This window comes from Prinia subflava, chromosome Z (genome assembly GCF_021018805.1).
Source record: "Prinia subflava isolate CZ2003 ecotype Zambia chromosome Z, Cam_Psub_1.2, whole genome shotgun sequence".
In the NCBI taxonomy this organism is placed as follows: Eukaryota; Metazoa; Chordata; class Aves; order Passeriformes; family Cisticolidae; genus Prinia; species Prinia subflava.
Window position 1 is genome coordinate 95186393 of NC_086283.1, and position 21820 is coordinate 95208212.

Genomic DNA, 21820 nt, shown 5'->3' on the forward strand with positions numbered 1-21820 from the left:
GACAGCAGCTGAAGCTGGATGTGGAGTCCTGCATGGGAAGTTTAGAGGGAGTTGGCCTGCCACATCCCAGAGAGGAGCTACAGCTCCATCCTAACACACCAGGGAATGGTACTGGGTGAGCCTCCCCGTGGTGGAGGAGACAGGAAGGTCACACCACCAGAAAGTTGTGTCTATCCATCAGGGTAAGCCTGTTATTAAAGTACTGAGTAAACATAAATGCCTTTATGGTGATACAGGGCAGATGAGTAGGCCCAACAAGCTCCCATTAGATCCCTGGTCCAGTGCACATACTCTGCCTTGCTCTGGATTTTATTCACATGTGATGGCAGAGAAAACAATGTGGTTTTATATAAATAATAAGCCTTCCTTCCTGCCTAGCTGTTGAACACCTAGTGGAAGCAGGGATCATTGCCCCTGAATTCACTTCAGGGAATTCACTTCCACCAGAAGCAACATGAAGTAGCTGCTGACACCAGGAGCACCCGTGGGATGAGGCTGTCCTGAGCACTGCCCCCTTTGCACCCTCTGCTTTTCTCTCCTGGGCTGTGGCTGAAAGGAACACCCACCCCAGGCTGGCTGATGTCTGTCAGCATTGAAGGGTTTTGCCCTGTGCAAGCAAGGAAAGTATTGGACCTACAGATTAGACCCACAAATCTACTGTGTTATGGTTAAAGATCATTTTGTCTGTACTGACTGTTACAAAAGAGCACAGGAGCAGAGCCCGCCCCAGGCTGAAAGATGGATAGACAGAATTTCAATGGCCAGGATTTATCTAAGCATCAAAAGTATTTTACAGAAATATTTTAAAAAATCACAGAGGTGGTACATGCTGTTTCTGCCAGTCCTGAAGGCATCTCTTATGTGACTGTAGATCTGTCTGTTGTTCAAGGTAGCTGAGGTTTTTTTTTAGCAGAGTGGGGTACACCACTGCCAGATCTTATAAAACATTGCTTTTCGAGGGTATGTGATAGAGAGTGAAATTTGGTTGGGGTTTTGGTTGGTTTGGGTTTTTTTGTTGTTGGTTTGTTTGTTTTAAATTGAGTTTCGCCTGGGTTGTGTGGTTTGGTTGTTTTTTTGTGGGTTTTTTTTTTCCCTTTTCGGGAGTGGTGGTGGTTAGATTTTCTTTTTTTAAAGAGAAAGAACTTTGTGTTTTGGCTGTTGGATTTCCCAAGTGCATTAGCCACAGTACTGGTACAATAGAGCTACCATTGAGCTGAACTAGGATTTCTGTATAAGTTACTAATTTTCAAGATTCAGCTCATAATTTATTTTTTCAATTCTAATTTTTCCATTATTTTTCTAAAAGGGGGGGGTATTACAAAATTTAAGAAAAATAGAAGTCACAGATAAAAACAGTGAGATGTCTTTCAGCTGAATACAGTTGCTGTAGATATTTTATATGTCCCCATCCTAGACTTAAAAATTGCTGCTAATTCTGCAAGAAATGGTGAGCACCCCAAATGAAGATGGCAGTACAGGATAAAACAGCCAGGACAACTGCAGTGATTCCTGATGTTCCTTCCCACAGGACAGTGAGATGGTGCCCAGCTGAACCCAGCTGGCAATTTGGGTTCAGAGCACCTTGTTCCTTCAGGGTCTTCGGTTTTTCCCAGATGTTGCTTGTACCAGGTGATTAAATCAATCTTAGAGTAGAACCAGAAGGCTGTAGCTGAAATTGATCATGCAGTGGCCACCTAGGGGCACTAGCTGGTCACTGGTGCAATGTGGATCCTGTTATGGCCACAGCTGGGACAGATACTCCTGAGATCTGAAAATGGATCTGTGCTGAACGCAGTACATCTGTTGTAACTCAGATCAACACGCTGTGACTTCCTGAGGTTGTGAAATACTTGGTTACCTATTGCTGTCAGTTCACAGGATGATAATATTAGCACCTCTAAATTGGGTAGCTGTTAGAACAGTTTGTCCTTTGGCATGATCCCCAACTCAAAGTTATTTTGACTAAGGTCCAACAACATGAGATTTTTCAAGCCTTGGAAGAGATGCTGAATGCTAGTATTAATGTGGGATGAGGAAGCATTTCCCAGAGATGCAGATTTTGGAAGAGGCTCTGTGAGTGTTGATAGGGAGAGGAGTGAAGGGTAAGTCCAGCAGCTCTGAGCTAGCACTGTGCTAAAAGAGCATGTCCTGGAGGTGGAGGTCTGTGTTGAGGCTCAGATTCAGGTAATAGAGTCTGCTCAAAGCTCTCAGTGCTTTGCTACAGCAAGTCAGAATTTTCAATGTTTTCAAAATTTTCAAATTTCAGACTCTGACTTAGCTCTAGATGTTGAATCTTTTCCAGTTTCTCCAAATAGCCAGAGCGTGGCTGCAGAACATGTGGGTTACCCTTGATGTGGAGGCAGGGGAGGGAGGGGAAGGCAGCAGAGCTGCTGCTGCAGAGCTGCTCAAAGCAGTTTGCATTGAGAGCCATCTCCTCTATCAACCTCATGCCACTGATGCCAGGGGCAGTGCATGATGTGAGTTTGGGTTAGGTCCAGCTTTTGGAGCCTGGTTAAACACTGAAATCTGTCAGCATTTGGATTTCTGAAGTGCCATAACTCCAGACAGAGATCCCTGACAGATACTGCAGAGGCCTTGTGAAATATCTGGGCTTATGTAGGGCTACTTTTCCACGCTGTAAAACATTCCCAGCCAAAGGGTCTGGGCTGTGGAGTTCTGTATCCCACCAGGACTGCAGGGATGTCAACACAGCCCACCAAGTCCAAACTGTGGAAATGGGACTGCAAAGATCCAGGTTCAGTAATGTCATTGCTTTAAGGATGAGAGTTACATCACTGGTCTTCTGTAGAGCCTGGGCATGTCCTGCTGTGATTGCTTGTGTGTTTTCATTTGAAAATGGAGGGAAAGCTGGGAGGAAGCTGCAGTGAAGAGGTGTGGTTGCTGCCCAAGATGAAGATACCTGAGCTGTCAAGATCTGTCATTGGAATAAAGAATATACTTGTTATTCCTGCCCGTGTTCCCTCCAGGGAACGCGGGCCAGCAAATGCTGTGTCAGACAGAAACATGAGCTGGATGCTGGTCAGCATGACTGGTCTTCAGCTGCCTCTTGCTGTGAAAGGCAGCATCATGCTGATCTGACACCTTGAGAAAACAGCAGAAAACAGTGGCCCGTCTCACAAACTCTCCTGGTAATGTGATTACACAAACTGCACCTCATATCTGTAAAAATCCATGAGCTGTTGCCTTCACCAGGGTAAAAGTGTCTGTCTCTTTCAGTGGTGCTTGCCTGGTACTTTTAAGCTCACTTTTAATTACAGGGTTCCGCTGAGAAGAAAAACCTGTCCTGAAATGATGGGTGTGAGGAGGCATTTGTGGGAGTAAGGAGACATGAGGTATTTAATGTCTAACTTAACAGGAAAATCTCTTTTCCTATAAAAAAAGCCAGCCACTTCCAAGGGCCAGACATGTCTTTCTCCAGTTTTTAGGGAACAATATTGAAAATACATAAAAATCTGCTGTAGTGACCTTGCTGTCACTACTGTCTTAGAGTTGGTAATACCTGGAACATGCATAGTTCACCCACTGAACTGTGAATGATTGTCCTTAGAGGAAAAGCTGAGATATTGCCCAAGTGGCTCAGTCTCTGCTTAGCAAAGAAATTCACCAGCTGTCTGAAGGTGCTGGCAGTGGTTTCCCTGTGAAAGCAGGAAGATGCTGCTGTGGTGTGCTCAGAAGTCTGACAGGGACAGGGTTCATGATTGTGATGAGCAGAAGTGAGGATGCTCCTTCCACACCTTGTTAAGTCCAAGTAGGGAAGAGAATTCAGGTCAGAGAAGGTTGAATTCTGAAGGGAAGGGAGCACATTGAAGCTGAAATTGAGGATTTTTGTTGTGAAAACTAGTCACAGGAACCTCTCTCAATCCTAAACGTTCCCAGCTGTAGCTTGTATTTTTTGTAATCTCGAAAATACAGAGGGAAACTGAAAGAGTTATGTACTGTGAATATAAATAGGAAAATGTGATACTTGGAAACCCACCCCCTGCTCCCCCCAAACTAACACAATCCACAAAATAACCCAAAGAGAATTTTGAATTATTTAAAATGCAGCAGCCAAAACCCTAGGAAGCCTCAGCACAGGCTTGCAGTGCACAGCCCTGGGGTTTTGAGGAGCGTGTTTTTAAAATGAATGCCTTGAATCTCTCTTGTATTAATTTGAAGTGTCTCATCTGCAGTACTTTCTTATCAAAGTTAGCACGTATGAGGATTGCTTAATCTTCTGGATGAATTATTAATCCTTAAAAAAGGATCTCCACCAGGCAGCTGTAAATCGTGAATGTCATGAGCCTTGTAACAAAACTCACTCTAACAGAAGTCTTAAGTAAACCTTACAGAGAGGAAGTAAAAAAAGAGCAGGTCTGGAAAATGTTTCTAGGAGGAATATGGCCAAATTAATTGGATATGAATTCAGCTGTCAGGAGACAGCAGGAATGTTTAGCTCAGACCAGACAAAGATCATGCTTGATGTGCTAAGTCTTCAACATGTCCACAAAGGCTTTTAAGTGAAATAAATCTAGCTAATACACAGAGAAGTCAGCTCTGGATACCAGGGAAATTCACTGAGCGTGCTTGGCCTGCCTTTGCCTGCTGATTACATGAAAGCCAACCAGACCCAGGTTACTGCCACCCTGAAACAGCCTGCTGTGCTGTTGAGGTGTGGGAATGCTCACAGCGTTGCACTCATCCCAGCTGCCAGCTTGTCTCCGTTTGGAAAGACAGGTATCTGTCAGGGAAAAAACTGGAGTTTCCCTTGGAATGGAGAATGTAAAACCCCCTCTCTCCAAATTATTATAATTTTGCAATTAGGGGCTTTTCAGGAAAAGATATGGGAATAGAAATAACAGTTCTTTACTATATTAAAATTTCAAATGCAGTAATACAAAAAAACAAGCAAGCAGACAAACAAAAGTCCTAGAAAACCCTGATGGAGTCAGGAATACGACCTGACACCCTGTTCAGGGTGTTGGGAGCAGTCCAAATAAGTCCTCCTGGAGTTACAGATGTGGTTCTGTTGGAGTGGAGATGATCCTGTAGACAGGTTCAGTGGTGGTGAGATGAGTCCAGTCTTCCTCTGAGAATCCAGTGGAAAAGAGGATGATCTGTGGTCCTTGTGTCCCCATTTTTATCTGGGTAGGGAATGGTTGGCTCCCCCCTGGCTGGAGCATCTCCCAATGGGATGATGGAATGTGTCACTGGTGAGCCTTAATGGCCCATTAACAGAAGATATCCCCCAGAGGGTGGACAGTGATGACGGAGATCACAAACACTGCCCCACCTGGTTTAACAGCTGGGCTATTGTCAGAAGGCATCCACCCTCCACCCCTCTGGAGTCACAAGAGATAAAGGAAAAAGAAACCATCCTCCCACTGCTTTCTACAGATGAAACAGAACACACTTTTTTTTTTGTTACATAACCCCAGACACGGCTGCCAGGGGGAGCACAGGCACAGCCAGTGCAGCACCAGCCTCCTCCACACCCCCTCCCCTCCCGAGGCACAGAGGGATGTCCTGTCCTGGGCGGCCCCAGGGCCAGCCTGGGAGGGGTGGGGTACCCAGGGCTGTGCAGGGGCTGCAGCTCTGGCAATCCCCTGCCCCGTAACCTCGCAGATGTTGATCTTGTGGGGAAGTAAACACCTGTATGGCACAGTTGGCCAACATGAGCACTTCATGTGTGTTTGTGTTAGTGGAAGGAAGCGGGGCAGCAGCTGTGTGTCCAGAGAAGGATGCCCTGTGAGGTGCAGAGCACAGTGCAGGTGTGTTCCCATGGGTGGGAGCTGTGGTCTGTGGGGTTTGTGGAGGGGCTCCCGTGTGGGCCCTGGGGAGAGCACAGGGGCTCAGGCCTGTCCTTTGACACTGCCCTGAGCACCTGGGGCTAAACCACGTCTCTGCCCATCTCTGCCTTACAAGGGGCAGGTGGGCTGTGTCTGCTCTCAGTCACTCAGGAGAAGGGGAAGGGCAGAAGTGTTTGTTGCAAACCACATCTGGGTTTGGTGAGCATTTTCCTCCTCTCCTTTAAGCACAAACCCTGTAACTGGAGGGTGTCAGGGAGCACCAGGGAAGCCACGTGGGCCTCCCGTGCTGCAGACACTGCAGGCAGGGCAGAGAGGTGTCAGCAGCAGGGTGGAGGAGTGGCAGGGGGCCCTGGCACTGTATGCCTGGCACTGAGCTCCAGCTGGGACCCAGAAGCCAGAGGGAGGGGATGGGGACAGCACCCAGGGACAGCATCAGCAGGGAGGGAGCGAAGGACCTGTGCTGCCCCTGGCTGAGCTCCCCACACATAGCTGTGACAGCACAGGGTTAAAAGGTTTCTAACATCATGGGAATTGTATACAATAAATTCAGGGGGTGTGGAAAGAGAGGTTGGGCCTGGGAACAAATGTTGGGTTTTGTCTTTACTGGATTGTATGATTATATGATTATTATCATTGTATGATAAATGATATGATTGTTAAATGGGATGGTTGTTTGATAATTGAATGTGATTATTGTTTAATCTTAACAAGAATCATGAGAAACAATGTTTGGGGGGCCTGATGAAAATTACAAGAATTCATGCTTGGATAAGATCAATGTATGTAATAGAACAATATAGGTTTAATAATTAACATGTAGTTATATAACCCAAAGGGTATAAAAATGTGTCCATCTCGAATCCATGTCACAGTCAGATTTGGGTCTGTGCCCCCGATTCCCAGAGCTCTCCAATAAAAGCACCTGCACATAATCATGTTCTGTGATTATGTTTTTCTGAATGCTAACAGGTGCTTGGCATGACCTGGGGGCAGAAAGCCAGCCCAGTACCCACTGTGATAACACCTGTGATAGCACAGGGACTCGGGCCCAGCCTAGAAGCACTGATACAGTGTCAGCATCTACAAAAAATTACAAAATACGGACCTAGAAAAGTCAATGCTTTCAATACTGGTAAGCAAAGGAGAAGCTGTGGAGCTAACTGCTGCCATGTGTAGTGTAGACAGATAAAAATAATTTATCTGTCACTGTAAATGAGAAGAGTGCCTATGTTTTTCCATTCACATAAAAGAGTGAGTAAATAAGCTCTCTCCATATGCTTCAGGGTGTGGAGTGGCTCTCGCAGTGAACTGAGGAGAAACTATCCCAAGGGGGATCCTGTTGTGCAGCTGAGTGCCCAGAGATTTGTAGATTTAATTCAGTGAGGAATTTGCTATTAGCCCCAGGTGTGCATTTCACAGGCCTGCTTTTCCATTCTGCTTCTTCCCTGAATCAAAAACCTTGCATTTTTTGTTCTGCTGTCTCCCGCTTGGAATTGAAAAAAAAATATATAAAAGAAGAAAATAAAAGAATAGCAAAGATAAAAGAAAGTATCAAGGAAAAAGAAAAGCTTATAGGGTCAGTCTTTTCTCCTGCCCCTGGAAAAGCCCTGGTGCTTTCTTACTATTCTCATGTGGTATTGCACACCAACCAAATAGCAAACAGCGATATTATCATACCCCCACTGTGTACAAATTCCTGTTTGAAGAGCACAGCAGAAGAGGCAAAACCCTTATACCTCTCCTCTGTATGTCATCCCTGTTAAACACCCCTGGGAAGCTTCACCATCCTCCAAGCTCTCTGTGGGTAAAGCACCATGCTGGTTTGATGGGCTCCCAAAGTCCCCACCAGCGGTGGGAGAGGGTGCTCAGATGAGGTGTGAGGAGGAGGAGGGACAGTGGCCCATGTCCCTAAGCATATACCAAGACAGCTGTCTTACTCCTCTGATAGAGACCTTTGATTCCCCTAAGACAAGCCCCGTGTGAGCTGGAAACCTTCAGACAGGAGCAGTGTTCACAGGGAGAGGGGCGGCTGCCCCTGCGCTCCCCACCCCTGGGCAGCGGGCACAGGGCAGCGCCGAGCGAGTCAGGAGACACAGATCACAGGGCAGGGAGGAGGGGGGATGCTCTGGTGAGCTTGTGCTGCCTCCTCTGAATGGAGGTGAGGCTGGCAGAGAGGCCAGACAACCCGGGGAGCTGGCCCGAAAGCAGGTTGCAAAGAGAGGGCATGCTGAACTCAGTGTGAGCAGAACAGTGGTTTCAGAGTGAAACAGGAACTGCCTGCTTCAAATATAGTCAGGTTACTGTGCACCGATGCTTTTCTGAGGCAGGACAGATTTTTAAAAAGTGGAAACTGAGAAAAAATTGGTCTTCAGGTTGACGTGGACTGGAATGTCCCTGCTAATAAGGATAGTGCAGATGAGACTGTAGCACTCTCCCAAAGGGGAATTTAATGTAATGGGAAATTTGAGTTGAACAAAACTTGATTCATCACTTAGGAAAGCCACAAAATCCTGTAAACCAGCTGACAGTCAGAGTTCTTCTTTGGGGGTGGTGGCAGTGGTGGACTTGGTGATACTAGTTTTTCCATGGTCTTGCAGATCTTTTCCAGCCTAAACCATTCTGCAACTCCAGGATCTCTGCCTACACTTTTGCAAAAAGGATTCTGTTGCTGATGCACAACTATTGCAGTACAAACAGTAAAGCTAGAAAGCAATACTTCAATCTGAAAATTAACATTCTTCCTCTTGTATTTAGGTTACAGAGAATGATCACTGTTTTTGAAGGGGACAATACTTCTAACCATGCCTGAAATGAGTGCGTGTGTGGCAGCTGCAGGCAGGAGGGGATCTTGTGCCAGCCAGCCAGAGGTGTCAGGTCCTGGCTGCCCAGGGAACCTGACTTCAGCCAAACAGCTTGTCTTGGGTTGAAAAATGTAACTAAAAATGTGTATTCTATTTTCATCTCGGTTGGGAGATGTTGTTCCTTATGTCTTGTAACTCCAGGGGGGAGAAGAGGGCGGATGCCTTCTGTTAATGGGACACCAGATACGGCAGTGCCTTCTTACCTCTTCCTCCACCCATCACCTGTGAATGGGCTATTGAAGGCCTCTCACAGGACTGATAACATCACCTCATCCATTGGGAGATGCTGCACCCAGTGGGAGGAGCCAAAGCCTTTCCACCGGGATAAAACCTGCAATCCCAAACACCCAGGGAGCCTGTTTGCACTGGATTCCCAGAGGATGGCTGGGCCCTTTCTTGAGGATCATCTCTACTCCAATGGAGCCACATCTGTCACTCCAGGAGGACTTATTTTGGACTGCTTCCAACACCCTGACCAACAGGGTGTCAGGTTTGCATTCTGACTCTGTCAGTGGTCCTTTGTACTATTGCACTGATTTGACTTGATTTTATCCTTTCTTGTTGTTTGTTCTCTCTCTATTAAATTGTATTTCTGACTTGGAGTCTCACTGGTTTTGCTTTCAAACCAGTACACAGCTCAACCTGTCTTTTAATTTCCTCTCTTAAATGACTGAGTTATTGGCTTGACAACTTCCTTGCCTTGAGTGGCACTCTTTCTTCACCACCTAGGAGAAAAATGCCTGAGGAAAACTCAGTGGGCACAGAAAATGTGTCTCAGCCTGTCAGAGCTGACCCAGACCCTGCACTCCACTGGGGAAGCCTGAAGTGATCAAGGTGCCATAGGGAGTGCATCAAGGGCAGCACCAGGAGGGTGGAGACACCTGAACTCCTCTGGTGCTGAGGATGGGCACAAAATCAGGAGCTTTGGCTCTGAAACAGTGTGAAGGTCACAGCTGTGCTGGTAGCTGGGGCTGATTTCAGGGATCTCCTGGGCCATGCTGTGCTCATTCCTGCATCCGGCTGAGGGGAGGGCAGGAGGGGAGCTGCCAGGATTGCAGAGCTCACTCCATTTTGCATACCTGCCTAAACCTGTTGGGTAGAAATTTGGGGCTGAGAGGCCACAGAACCAGTGCCCTGCTGTGGTATTTGTCAGCTACTAGAGTGCTTCTGTGCTGACCTGATTGGCTGGGGTATTTCCCTTGTCTTTAATTTATACTATACAAAAGAAAACACCTTATCTCAATGATAAGCTGAAAAGCTGGCTCCATATTCTGCTAACAGCTCTGTCTCTTCCCCAGCCAGTCCTGTGTTTGCTGGAAATCCTGCTTGCTGTGCAGATGGTCACAAAAACTTCTGAACAATTCTTCAGAATTCTTTGACTGGTCTCTTTGCTCCTTGTTTATATGCCATTTTCCATGTTAATGCTCAAAAGGTAAGGCTTGGTGTGTCCCTGTGTGTTGGATTTGCACAGACAGGTTTTGGTAGGGGGTGCCACGTGTTCTGTAGAAGCTGCTGGAAGCTTCCTTCATGCCCAGCAGATCCAGTGCCAGGGGGCTCCAGGATGGATGTAACCCTGCCCAAGGCTGGGCCAGTTAGAAGTGGTGGTAATGCCTGTGTGGTAACAGATTTAAGAAGGGAAGAAGAGTTACTGTGCAAATGTAATTGCAGCCAGAGAAGAGTGGGGTGAGAATGTGTGAGAGGAACAGCCCTGCAGACACTGAGGTTGGTGGAGGAGGGACAGGAGGAGCTCCAGGGCAGAGCTGGGGTTCCCCTGCAGCCCGAGGTGCAGCCCATGGTGAGGCAGCTGTGCCCTGCAGCCCAGGGAGGTCCCTGGGGATGCAGAGATCCACCTGCAGCCATGGAGAGACCCAGGCCAGGGCAGGTGGGTGCCTGAGAGGGGGCTGTGACCCTGTGGGAGGCCTGTGCTGGAGCAGGGTCCTGGCAGGGACCTGCCCACCCAAGGAGAGAGGAGCCCATGCTGGAGCAGGTTTCCTGGTAGGACTTGTGACCCTGCTGGAGCAGGCTGTTCCTGAAGTACTGCACCTCATGGAAGGGTGACCCACATTGCAGCAGTTTGTGAAGAACAGCAGTTTGTGTCTGTGGGTTGGACTTCAGTTGGAGAAGTTAATGAAGAACTGTCTCCTGTGGGTGCAGTCCCATGCTGGAGCAGGGGAAGGACTCCCCTCCCTGAGCAGCTGCAATCTGTGATGAACTGACCATAACCCCCACTCCCTGCCCTACTGAGCGAGAAGAAATAGAGTCTGAGAAGGAGAGAGTGGTGGGGGCAAGATGTTTTAAAGATTTATTTTACTTCTCATTATCCTGCTCTGATTTAGTTGGTAATAAATTTACTTAATATCCCCATGTTCAGTCTGTTTAGGCTGTAATGGTATTTGTTGAGTGATCTCTCTGGTCCTTATGTCAGCTCAAGAACCTTTGTTGTATTTTCTCTCCCCTGTCCAGCTGTGGAGGGGAGTGACAGAGGGAGTGATGGATGCCTGGAATCCAACCAGGGTCAAACCTCTACACCCTGTGATCCCTGCTGTGCTTTCCAGGGGTGAAGCACTCACTTGGACTCACAGTTGCACCCCATGACCTGTTTTTTCAGACTGTGAGCCCTGGTGGCACAGATACTTCCTCAGCCCATCCATACCAAAACCCTCAAATTTAAAATGAGTGAGGCATTTTATAAGAAAAGTCCTCTGAATCAAGAACAGCATCAGCCAAAGCTGATCATGTCTCATTCTGCAGTGAAGCCTATTATTATGCATCATGGAATTTATGTATCATATAGGAAAGCAGGAATAATCCAGAGATGTTTTTTGTTCTAGTAAGTTTTAGAGTTTTGGTTTGTTGTGGTTTGTTTTTGTGGTTTTGTTGTTGTTTGGTTGGGTTTTGTTTGGGTTTTTGTTTGGTTTTGTTCTTGTTTTTTTGGAAGTGGGGTGGGGGGAAAGAGTGGGACTGTTGAGAAAATGAGGAGATTTATTATTCAAATAATGAGTTCTAAGGCATAACTCAGTTTCACAGAATCAGAGAATAACCTGAATGAAAAGTGATGCACAAGGATCTGAAAGCCCAACTCCTGGCCAGTCCCAAAGATCACACCATGCTCTCATGCCTGAGAGCATCCCCCAAACACTTCTTGAACCCTGGCAGACTTGGTGCTGTGACCACTTCCCTGGGGAGCCTATTCCAGTGCCCAACCACCCTCTGGATGAAGAAACTTTTCCTAATATCCAAACTGAACCCCCTAACACAACTCCAGGCCATTCCCTTGTCACTGCTCAATAGAGATAAGAGATCAGTGCCTGCCCCTCCTCTCCCCCTCATGAGGAAGTTGTGACTGCAGTGAGCTTTCCCCTCAGTCTCCTCCAGGCTGAGCAGACCAAGTGACCTTGGCCACTCCTCATGCAGCTTCCCCTCAAGGCCCTTCACCATCCTTGTTACCCTCCTTTGGACACTTCCTAGTAGCCTTACATCTTATATTGAGGCTCCCAAAACTGCACTCTTTGGATAATGAAGAATTCATTAAGAAATTAGTACTGGGTGACTGTAGTTCCTCTTCTTGGCCATGTGCTTAAGTAATTGTTGATTTTAGCAAAACTGACTAATGATTAGGGATATTTGAATTTTTCATTATGTGTGCCTATCAGATTAATTTAGGTCTTTGTGCTGTTAAAGCAAAATGGGGAGGGATAAGAATTTATGGCAGTAGCTACTGGGAGTGTGTTTTGATGTTGGCAGTGGTCCTTGCTATGGATACCCACCATGGGCTCAGGCAGGCTGCAGTCCCTCTGTGACAGCCCCAGCCAGGGCTGCTGCAGCTTGATTCACTTCCCAAGCTCAGCACTGCTCCTCGTCTGCATGCTGGTGTTTGCAGTTCCCAAGTGCTGGGTAGATTTTTCTCCATCACTGCATTCCAGGTGGCTGTCAGACCACAGGGGGTGCTGGGACAGTCTCCTCAAGAATAAGTTGCTGCTCCCAATTAAATTCCATGCTTGGTCGAAACTTTTTCCACTACTGATGATGGGGAAAATTTAGGAGCATGCAAACACCAGCAGTAATAACTGACCCCATGAGAATGCATGCTTGTGAGATGCTGCATGCTGCAGAGGGCTGAGCACACTGCTGCCTCCACTCTGCCCCTCCAGTGCCCCCCAGTCAGTCTGCCCTGCAGCCAGAGACTCCTCCAGAGAGGGTGGTACATCCCCAGGCTCCCTGCTCTGGACTGGCACCCTGAACTAGCCAGGGGGAACAGCTCACAGCAGTCACCAGAACACAGTGAGTCTCACACAGGCACAGGGGATGGCTCTGCCCTCACCAGGGAAGAACCTGAGAACCCTGAGAACCACCAGGGACAGTGTCACTGCTGGCAGGGGCTGGGCAGTGAGGTGCTGGCGTGCCCCTCAGCCCAGGGCACACACCCACAATGTGGAGGGCACAGTGTGCCTGTTCCCAAACGAGGGTAGGTCCTGTTTCTAGTGGGATCCTGGGTCCTGCAGAAGGCTCTCCCCCTGGGTGGGAGGATGGCTGGCTGCGTTGAAGGGAAATCCTGTGTGAAGTCAAATCCAGCTGGCTGACCCTCTGCCAGGCCTGGCCTGTATGTCAGGGAGGGGTCCCAGTCACATCACTGAGTGCCACACCTCCAAAAACCCAGACACCGAGGGATGCTGCAGGTTGAAGGAGCCTGAAGATGTGTAATGACTGTAGGAATAAGGGAGAATCAATCTAAGATGTGAAAAATAAAAAAGTCCCAAATCCACAGTGCATTGAGTTGTGTATTTGTATTAAAAAGACTCAAGTACCTTCAGAATCCCTATGAGACGTTAATACTCTCTTTTTTAAAAGATAAATCATGTCAATCTCTGTGCCCTCCATAGCTCTGAAGAGAAAGGGATTGCTAACCCAACACAGCAAGGCTTCCAAAATACCTCTAAATCCTGTACAGGATCAAAGGATTAAAATAGTTTTCAGCTATTTCCTTCAAGTATGATTTTCCTCATTTGTTGTTCTCTTTGGTATTACAAATGAGATAGGAATACAAATGTTAGAATGCTGGATGTTAAGAACTCAGAGTTGCTGTGGGATTTGGGCTGTGACTATTCCCCTGCTGTGGCTGGATGGTGCCACAAAAGGGTGAAACTGAGCAGCTGGGGAGGACCAGGACCACCTGCTCTAACTCAAACCTGCATTTCCCAGCAAGAAAACCTGCATGGGCTTTGCTGCCAGGGCAGCAGCTGCTGCAGGCTCAGGCTGAGGCTGCACTCTAAGGAAAAGCCCAAAACAAAGTGAGGAAGCAAGAGGATAAATCACTGTCGGGAAGAAACAGCTGCTGTAAAAACGTCAGACTTTACCAGACTTCATGTGAAATTCCTTTGCTTCATGCTGCAGCAATTGATCTTTGTGAAATCCTGAACAAGGGCAGGAGGGCAGCCAGATGTGCTCTGCAGCCCACCCTCTGGGCCCGTGAGCAGCATCCCTTTGCCTGCCCTTGGGGATGGCAGGGACACAAGTGGGACAAGAGCTGCAGGACTGCAACCTGAGGGGCCCTCCCAGGGGATCCTTTGGGCAGCCAGAGACCAAGCTGCAGCACGCCCCTGCCCCAGGGATTCCTCTTCCTCTGGCTGCCATCACTCCTTGGCAGGTGACCAAACCAACAGCTTCTTTCTCTGGAACAGATGGTTGAGATTGGTGCTGAAAACACATCTCGGCTTCAATCCAAAATTTTCATGATTTAAGAAATTGCATACACAGTGATCTGGATGCCCATTGGAAGAAAGGGATGATATGACCAGGGACATGATGTGAGCACTGTGTATAGAAATATACCAAAGAAATAAAGTGAGCACTCCTCTGGTTGCCTCCCCACTGCTGGATTTTTCTCTAACAGATTTTATTTGTGGTAACTTTCAAAAGGATTGATGGTGCAGGCCCTTAGCCAGGGCACTACTGCTGCTCCAAGCCCTGGAACCCCTGCCTTCAGAGGAGGCAGCAGTGCTGTTTTTTTAGCAGACAGGATGAACAAACTTTCAGGGGATGACTGCAGCTTCCTAGAGGCCAGGGGACACAGAGCTTCCTGGCCCCTGTGCCTTCATCATCCTGAGCCCTGCTGGTGGCCAGGAAGCTGAATTTCCCATGGCTCTGGCTTTGGAACTGTGTAAAGTCCTCTCAAATGCAGACTAAAAATGGCCAGGACACTAAGGCACTAAGTAGGAAGGAAATTGCTGACAAGATTAATTAGCAACAGATTAATTATTGGTGTTGTATTCATCCATGCTTTTTCTTCAAAGGGGGAATATCTGAATATCTCCTATATGCTCCATGCAGAGACTCTTTCTCTACAGCTACTGCTGCTGTGTTATCCTCCTTGAGTAGCTTGGGATTTTTCAAAAATCAGAAAATGTCTTGAGGATCCCAGCGCTGGAGCTCCCTGTTCCTCTTTTAAACAGCTAAAAGACTTTTCTCTGTCTCAAAAATTCAGCCTCTGTTCCATGCTAAGCAAGCAAAACACTCATTGTTCTTGGTCCCCATGGGGGTGAGTACTTTATAGTACAGTGAAGGCACTATAAAGCCAAGATAAAATGCAGATTTCAGTAATTAGTAACAAGTCATTATTCTTCTCTCCAAACAATACAGAATCTGACAAACTGAACTGCACAAGTCTTAAATCCTAGTTTTTAAACAAACAATAGAGAAATCTAGTAATTGCAACAGTTCTGGCTTGAGCACAAGCAAAAAAATCAGAATTAAAACCCTTGAAAGCTTTCTTTTTCCTTACTGGTCTCTATTGGGTGTTGCTTGGTGTGGCTTTGGGGAAAAGGAAGTTCTTAGCCTTTGCCCAGTGAGGCTGGATTGACCACTGGAAGTTGCATTTTTGTTGTTTTGGTTTGGCTGGACACAGATATTGACCTTGCAATGGAAGGAAACCAGGCAGAAATAAAGGACAAGAGCCAAACTGAGGAAGCTGGTGTGAGTTCAGACTATTTAAAGAACTGGAATGGAGGCTTTGAAATGACAAAAGAGCATCTTAAAAGGAAGCTCTGTTGCTAAGCAACATGAATTGTTGTACACAGAACTCCAGGAAGATAAGACAGAAACCTCTGCTGCTTTCAAGGAAGAAATGCTGGTGAGGAGCCATAGCTGCATCCAGAGTGTGTTTGAAGTGTTCCAGCCACACCCTGTCTGTGAGAGGGTTTCCACAGCTCTCCAGTCAGAGTGAGTGGGCAGGTGAGAGCCACCTCTCCTCCTCCTCCAGCCGAAATCAGGAGCTTTGGGCCTCTGCTCAGGGTGGGTGAGAATAATGGGGGAAACTGAAACAGCCACACGAACACAGGAAAACCATAGGTCATGCTCAGCCAGATGTTTTGGGAGCGTGAAGCGATGTTTCAGCAGTGGTTTGATTGCTTCAATTAATTTCTCAAGTTTCCCTCCTCTTTCTCCCCCATTCATATTAAAAAATCTTCATCTTTCACACTGATGCTCTTTGTCTGATGATCATCCATCCAGCTGCCAGGTAACTACTGGTTATAACATGATGTAGTGATGTGAAATGCATTCTCCATTTGGGAATATGTCAAAATAAATACATTTTCTCCCAGCATAACATTCCTTCCTTTGTCCTCTCCATGCTTCAGAGGTGGGACTCATGCTAGTCTTGCCTTTCTTGCCAAGTGTGAACCCTTGACTGATCTGATTTGCTGATGGGAGAACAAACCAGCCTCTTTGCTAAAATTCAAGATTGTGTTCTTCATGCAGCTGCTGGGTGTTGAGGCTGCACTGGGTGCTGCTAATAAGCTGTTTGTAATAGATTGTTTTGAAAGGGTGAATTCTCATAACTCAGCCAGACTGGGGATGGGGGTATGGGAAGAGTGGTTCCGTGTGTGCACAGCTAGTCAGCCATGACCACTCTGGGACCTGGCCAGCAGTAACCACTGACCTGGGGCCACAGGTGATTTCTCCCATCAGATACCTTCTCCTGAAATCCTGTCTGCTCTAACGTCAGCTTTCATGTGGTTTTCTTTTTATATATATACACCAATTACCTAGTCCTTCTTGGCAAAACTATGTGCAAGGAGAGGAATTTGCCAAATGTTTAGACTTGTGGAGTTTGCCAGATCCTGGTTTGCTCCTCAGCCCCCTGAAAAATCTCAGGATAGATGTTCTACAGTATTGTCAGGGGTAATAATCTGCAGGTTGGTCATTAGTCTTTTGAGTTTCACTTGGTAACTCAGTCTTTGGCAAGGTTTTATTTCCATCAGAGAAAGTGCATCAGAGGTTCACACTGCAGCTTGTCTGGGTGTTAGTTCTTTGCATATTGCCATCCCTCCAAAACACCATTTTCCTTCAAAGGAATGCCAGAAGCAAGCCAAAGCCTTCTCTTGGTTTTCTGCAATAACCTTAAAGAAAGGAGTGAAATTCTCAAGGGGCTGTACCCCAACTCTCTGTGCTCTCCATGCCCACAGCAGGGAAGGCCTGGGATGGCTCATCTCCAGCCAAAAGGAAGGCAGCAGTGCCTGGGCTCCATCCTCCCACAGGCACTGATGCCAAAGTCCCTCTGGGATGGTGCTGGCCGACAGTCAGTGCTTCCCCTACCACTGGGGCCCATTGCCTATCACACTTGCTGTCTTATTATTATAAAATCACAGGCTTTCCCCTCTTGGTGTAGGTGTATTTTCCTTGCTCTAATTTAACTTGTTGCTTATTCTGCTGTCCACAGCTGAGAACAATTGTCCCTTTCCTCCACCTGACATCATCTGCCCCTGTCAGCACTGCAGCCCCCATCCCCTCTCCAGCATTGCTTCTCTACCTAGAGCTGTCACCCTCATCCTGTGGGGACAAAACCATGAAAAGAATGTTCTCAGAAGGTGTGTGGTGTGTCACTGTGCTGTGCTGGCCCAGCTGCACTGCTCGGGGCAGACACGTGTCTCTGTTGGTCTGCACCGCTCCATGGGATGTGCATTTTCCTTAGGTCACAGAGGAGTGGGTCCTAAAGAAACACGAGGTGTTGGGGGCTGGCACTCCATTTCAGTGAACAAAGAGGAAGCTTCAGATGCTGTGTTGGTGTGCCAGAAACAGCAGTGACTCTCAGTGTGCTGCTGTTTGTGAGCAGTAAGCCTGCCCTGGGCAGGGTTTGCCTGGCTTGATTAAATGGCCCGAGCTGGCTGTGGGCAGTGGGATTGTACAAATGGATTGTTTTACACACAAGTGGAAATAATTCTAAAACAGGACAGTGGGGTGAACAATAGCAGAAGTGAAAACTCCTATGATCTTGATGAGATTTCCAAAATTTGCCTTCATATTATCCTTTTATTTAGTTTTAAACTACATAACCTTTTTTTTTCTTCTCCCTTTCAGCTACCTAAGCAGCAATTGCTTTGGACCCAGTCTTGCTGGAGTCATACCCAGCATTGTGGAGTGAGCAGGACCTCAGGGAGCTGGAGTTTGTAACAGTTTTAGTTGGCTGCCTGCTGCCAGGGGAAAATCTAGCAGGTTACTTGAGACACAACCATGACTTTGTCTAGATTTTCAGTTAACAGCATTTTCCATGGCTTTTTTTTTTGTGTCCTGCCAGCACTGTTTTCTAAGGCACTGTGGGATACCCTGAGCATGAGAAGACAATGAAGAATTTTCTTCAGGGTAATCCATCTTCTCAGCATTATTTAAACGTTTGTGCACCTTGCCTGTAAGTGCAATTTCACCTGAGGAGGTTGTTGCATTGTTGCATTGCTGTTCAGAGATCTGTGCTGGTGACTTGTTGATGTAGTTTATGAGATGTTGGTTAGACCTGAAAGATTTTGTCATCACTTAGATGATTCTAAGTGGTGGTAACAGTGTAAAACCAAGAGAACATGTACTTCAAGCTGAAATTCACTTCTTGTCCTTCAAGATATAGGTTAAAAAGACTTTAAAAAGAAAGTTTTAAGTGCCTTTTTTATCTGAGTGTAAAGCTCAGAGTCTGGATAAACAAGAGAATAAATTGAAAAGTACATTAGGAAAGAGGGAATAATTATTCTTTTAAAATGCAACCTCACTCAATTTCTTATCTAAACTGGAAAGTCCTTAAAGACAGAAACACGTTTGAGCTCTGCAGTGCAGATGTTCCCTTGGTTTAACAAGTGCACACAGGGGTACACACAGAGCACGACAGAGATGACAAAAAAAAGCTGAAGTGCAGATGCAGGTGAAAATTAATCAATGGAAGCAGGGAGTGATGGGGTGAGGGAATTCCTCTGGGAGACAGTCTGAAGTGGAACTCTGGGTGACAGAGGTTGAAGCCACCACAGAGCCCCTGAACTCTGAGCATGATCATACAGTATAAATATATGTGTAAATATTACAGTTATATGCCAAAAATCCAATAAAATATGCTAGTTATGCTGGATTTGCAAATGGATATTCTTTGCTTTTTTTCAAACCTACAGCTTGGGCTGAAATTCTGGGAGAAATGGGGCTGGGAAAACCCCTATGGATGGGAACCAAAGCCACCAAAACCACGAGGCCAAAGAGCAAGTTGCCAACATTTTCCTACCATTATCTTCCAGATCATTGTGCATTCACTGCCACTACTGATTTCCACGAGATGGAGCTATTCTAACATGGATTTGGCAGCAGACCCTGGGGAACAAGTGTGCTACTGCATGTTTTATATATATATATATATATTTTTTTTTTTTAATTTTTATTTTTATTTTTTAATTTCCATGACAGTGAAGTGGGTGGAGTTTCGTGAAAAATCATCATCCAAAAAAAAGGGGCAAATCCCAGAAGAAACAGCTGGAGCTCAATGCACATTTAGATAGACTGTGTCATCAAAAGACCTCTTGCAAAAATTGCTCCTGGGGGATGGAGGTAAATCCCCTCCAAGTGCAGGTTTGCCCCACGCTGGGGCAGCTGTTGGGGTGTGCACCCAGACTCACCTCCTGCAGGCTCTGTTTTGCCATGGCTGAGGAAGGTTCCAATGCCCCATGTCCTGAGCACAAGCAGGGTGGCTCTTTGACACCCCCCAGACCTTGCCTGTGGCCCCAGCCTGCAAACATCAGCCCTCTAGGGCAGCAGACTGCCTTTGCTGCATCGTGATGACCCTCTCCTGTGACATTTCTGTCCTTTTTAATCAAATTTGCAAAGTCTTGTTGTGTCTGTTTCCATGTGCCGTCCTCTTCCACTGCAGCATCTGCTCATTCCCTCTCTGCTTTACCCCCACCAAGCCCCACTCTCCACTGAGTCACAGGGCAGAAAAAAGTCCATGTAAATGCTGTTATGAGATATGTTTGAAAACCTCATGGCACGCTTGTCTTTTGATCAAGTTGTGCCCACAGAGCCAAACACCTCCTGCCCTTGTTGTTGGAGCATCCCTTGACTGTGCAGCCCCTACAAACAGCAGCAGCTCAGGGAGAGGCATCCTTCTGGGGATTTGCAATGGGAGCTGCCAACGTCAGTGCTGGGTTTATGTGCAATGTTTGTAATGCTTGGAAGAAGGGTATCACGAGCACCCCTTTATCACAGCTTGTGCTGCAAGTGGCTCAGGCTGTGCTGGCGCTGCTGTGGGAGGCTGGAGCTCTCTGCTGGCTCACAGGACAGGGAGGAGGTGCTGCCCGGAGCCCACCCAGGAGCCACTGGCAGAGGTCTCCTCCCTGAGTGGGTGCCTGGTGCTGCCTGTGGGGCACACGGGGCTGGAGCCTCCCTGCCGTGGGTCTGGCCCAGGAAAACCATGGAGAGGTAAGCAAGGGTCAGCTCTTGGGGCAGGAGACAGCCCCTGCCACATCTGGTGACACTGCACCCATCCAAACCCCCTGTGGAATCCTCATTCGCAAGGACTGCAGCATAAACGTGTTTGACAATTGTTGGTCAGGCTTTTTTTACAGTGTGGTTTGACATCCATCCTTTCCTGCCCCCAAACCTGTACAGTGGAGGCAGATTTGGGGGAAACACAAAAGGCTCTTGTGAACTCCTAAGCAGAGGATTGTCCTCATTGCAGGCATCCTGAGGCAGATCAAACCCTTTGGTCCACTCTTAGCACACAGGCACTTATCAAGCACCTCTGTCTCTTGCTTTTCAGAGACAGAATCAGCATAATTTCAGTTTCTTTTTTCTGCTTGAGTGCAGGTCCTTGCTTTGGTCAGGTAGCCAAGCTGGAGAACAGCAGAGAGGGAACATCCTGCTTGCCAGCTCCCCTGCAGGTCCATCATCCAGAGCCAGGGAGAGCTGGGATCAGCCAGTGAGGGATGCCTGCCCAGGGACACCAGCAGCTCACAGAGCAATAAATGATCGTGTTTCTTTGCCAGAAAGATGAGCCATGGGATATCTCTTGCAAGCACTGGTGCCACAGGTGTTTGTTCCTTTTATGTGAGAATAATAATTAAAAAAAATGCCAGAAGGACCTAATAAATCACAGTATAAATGCTACTATTTGAAAGATCTGGGCTAGAAATTGCTTGAACTTTCATGAGTTTCACATGTCAGGGGTGTGGGTGATTTAGGTTAGCGATTATTCAAGACACAGGGTGTGATTGGACTTTTAGGATTTGAAAGGATTACACATGCTTGTCAAGTGGGTGTTTAATCTCTCTTCAGTTATAACTTCAGTTTGTAAATGTTGGAACTATAAATCATCACACTCTTGGTCCGTGGCATAGGACAAACTGTGCTGATTTCCTCCCACCTCAGCTTAGATTAGTAAATGGATTAACTGCTTTTCTCCAGTGCTATTAATGCCCTCCAAATTATGACTTTTCCTGTTTTAGCCCACACTGTTGTGTGCACACACACATATGCAGGCAGGCATGTGTTTCATAACAGGTTTTTGTGCTTGTGACTCAGAGCTGAACTATTAAACCATAACACATGGCTGACATCTGGAATTCTCTCAGACGTTTTTGTCATTTGAATATTGGTAGCCATGGTTTGCTACTCTCCTCCAAAATGTTACTTTCTTTATTCTCAGCTCATAAAAACAGAGCTAGAAGGTTTTACTGAACCTTTTGGTGTCACTTGAGATATATATATATATATATGTACATATATATGATATTTTATCCAAGCCTGCTTTAAAGGCACATGTGTTCAGAGAGTTTGGCAGAAAGATCTTACTAAAGAAAGCCTCTGCTTCATCTTTAGGCTTAAAATGGTTGCATATCATGGGAACATTCAGAA

At 46.8% G+C, this 21820-nt stretch overlaps 1 protein-coding gene across 1 annotated transcript; it reads right to left on the bottom strand.

Moving 5' to 3' along the window:
* On the bottom strand, positions 1-19611 carry CD180 (CD180 molecule). Its single transcript, XM_063423448.1, is given in 9 exon segments — positions 1-2035; positions 2038-2076; positions 2079-2128; positions 2223-2462; positions 2464-2584; positions 2921-3054; positions 3756-3860; positions 3862-3920; positions 19588-19611. Coding segments are annotated over 9 exon segments (1104 nt in total). The 3' UTR covers positions 1-1703.
* Positions 19612-21820: the final 2209 nt, after the last annotated feature.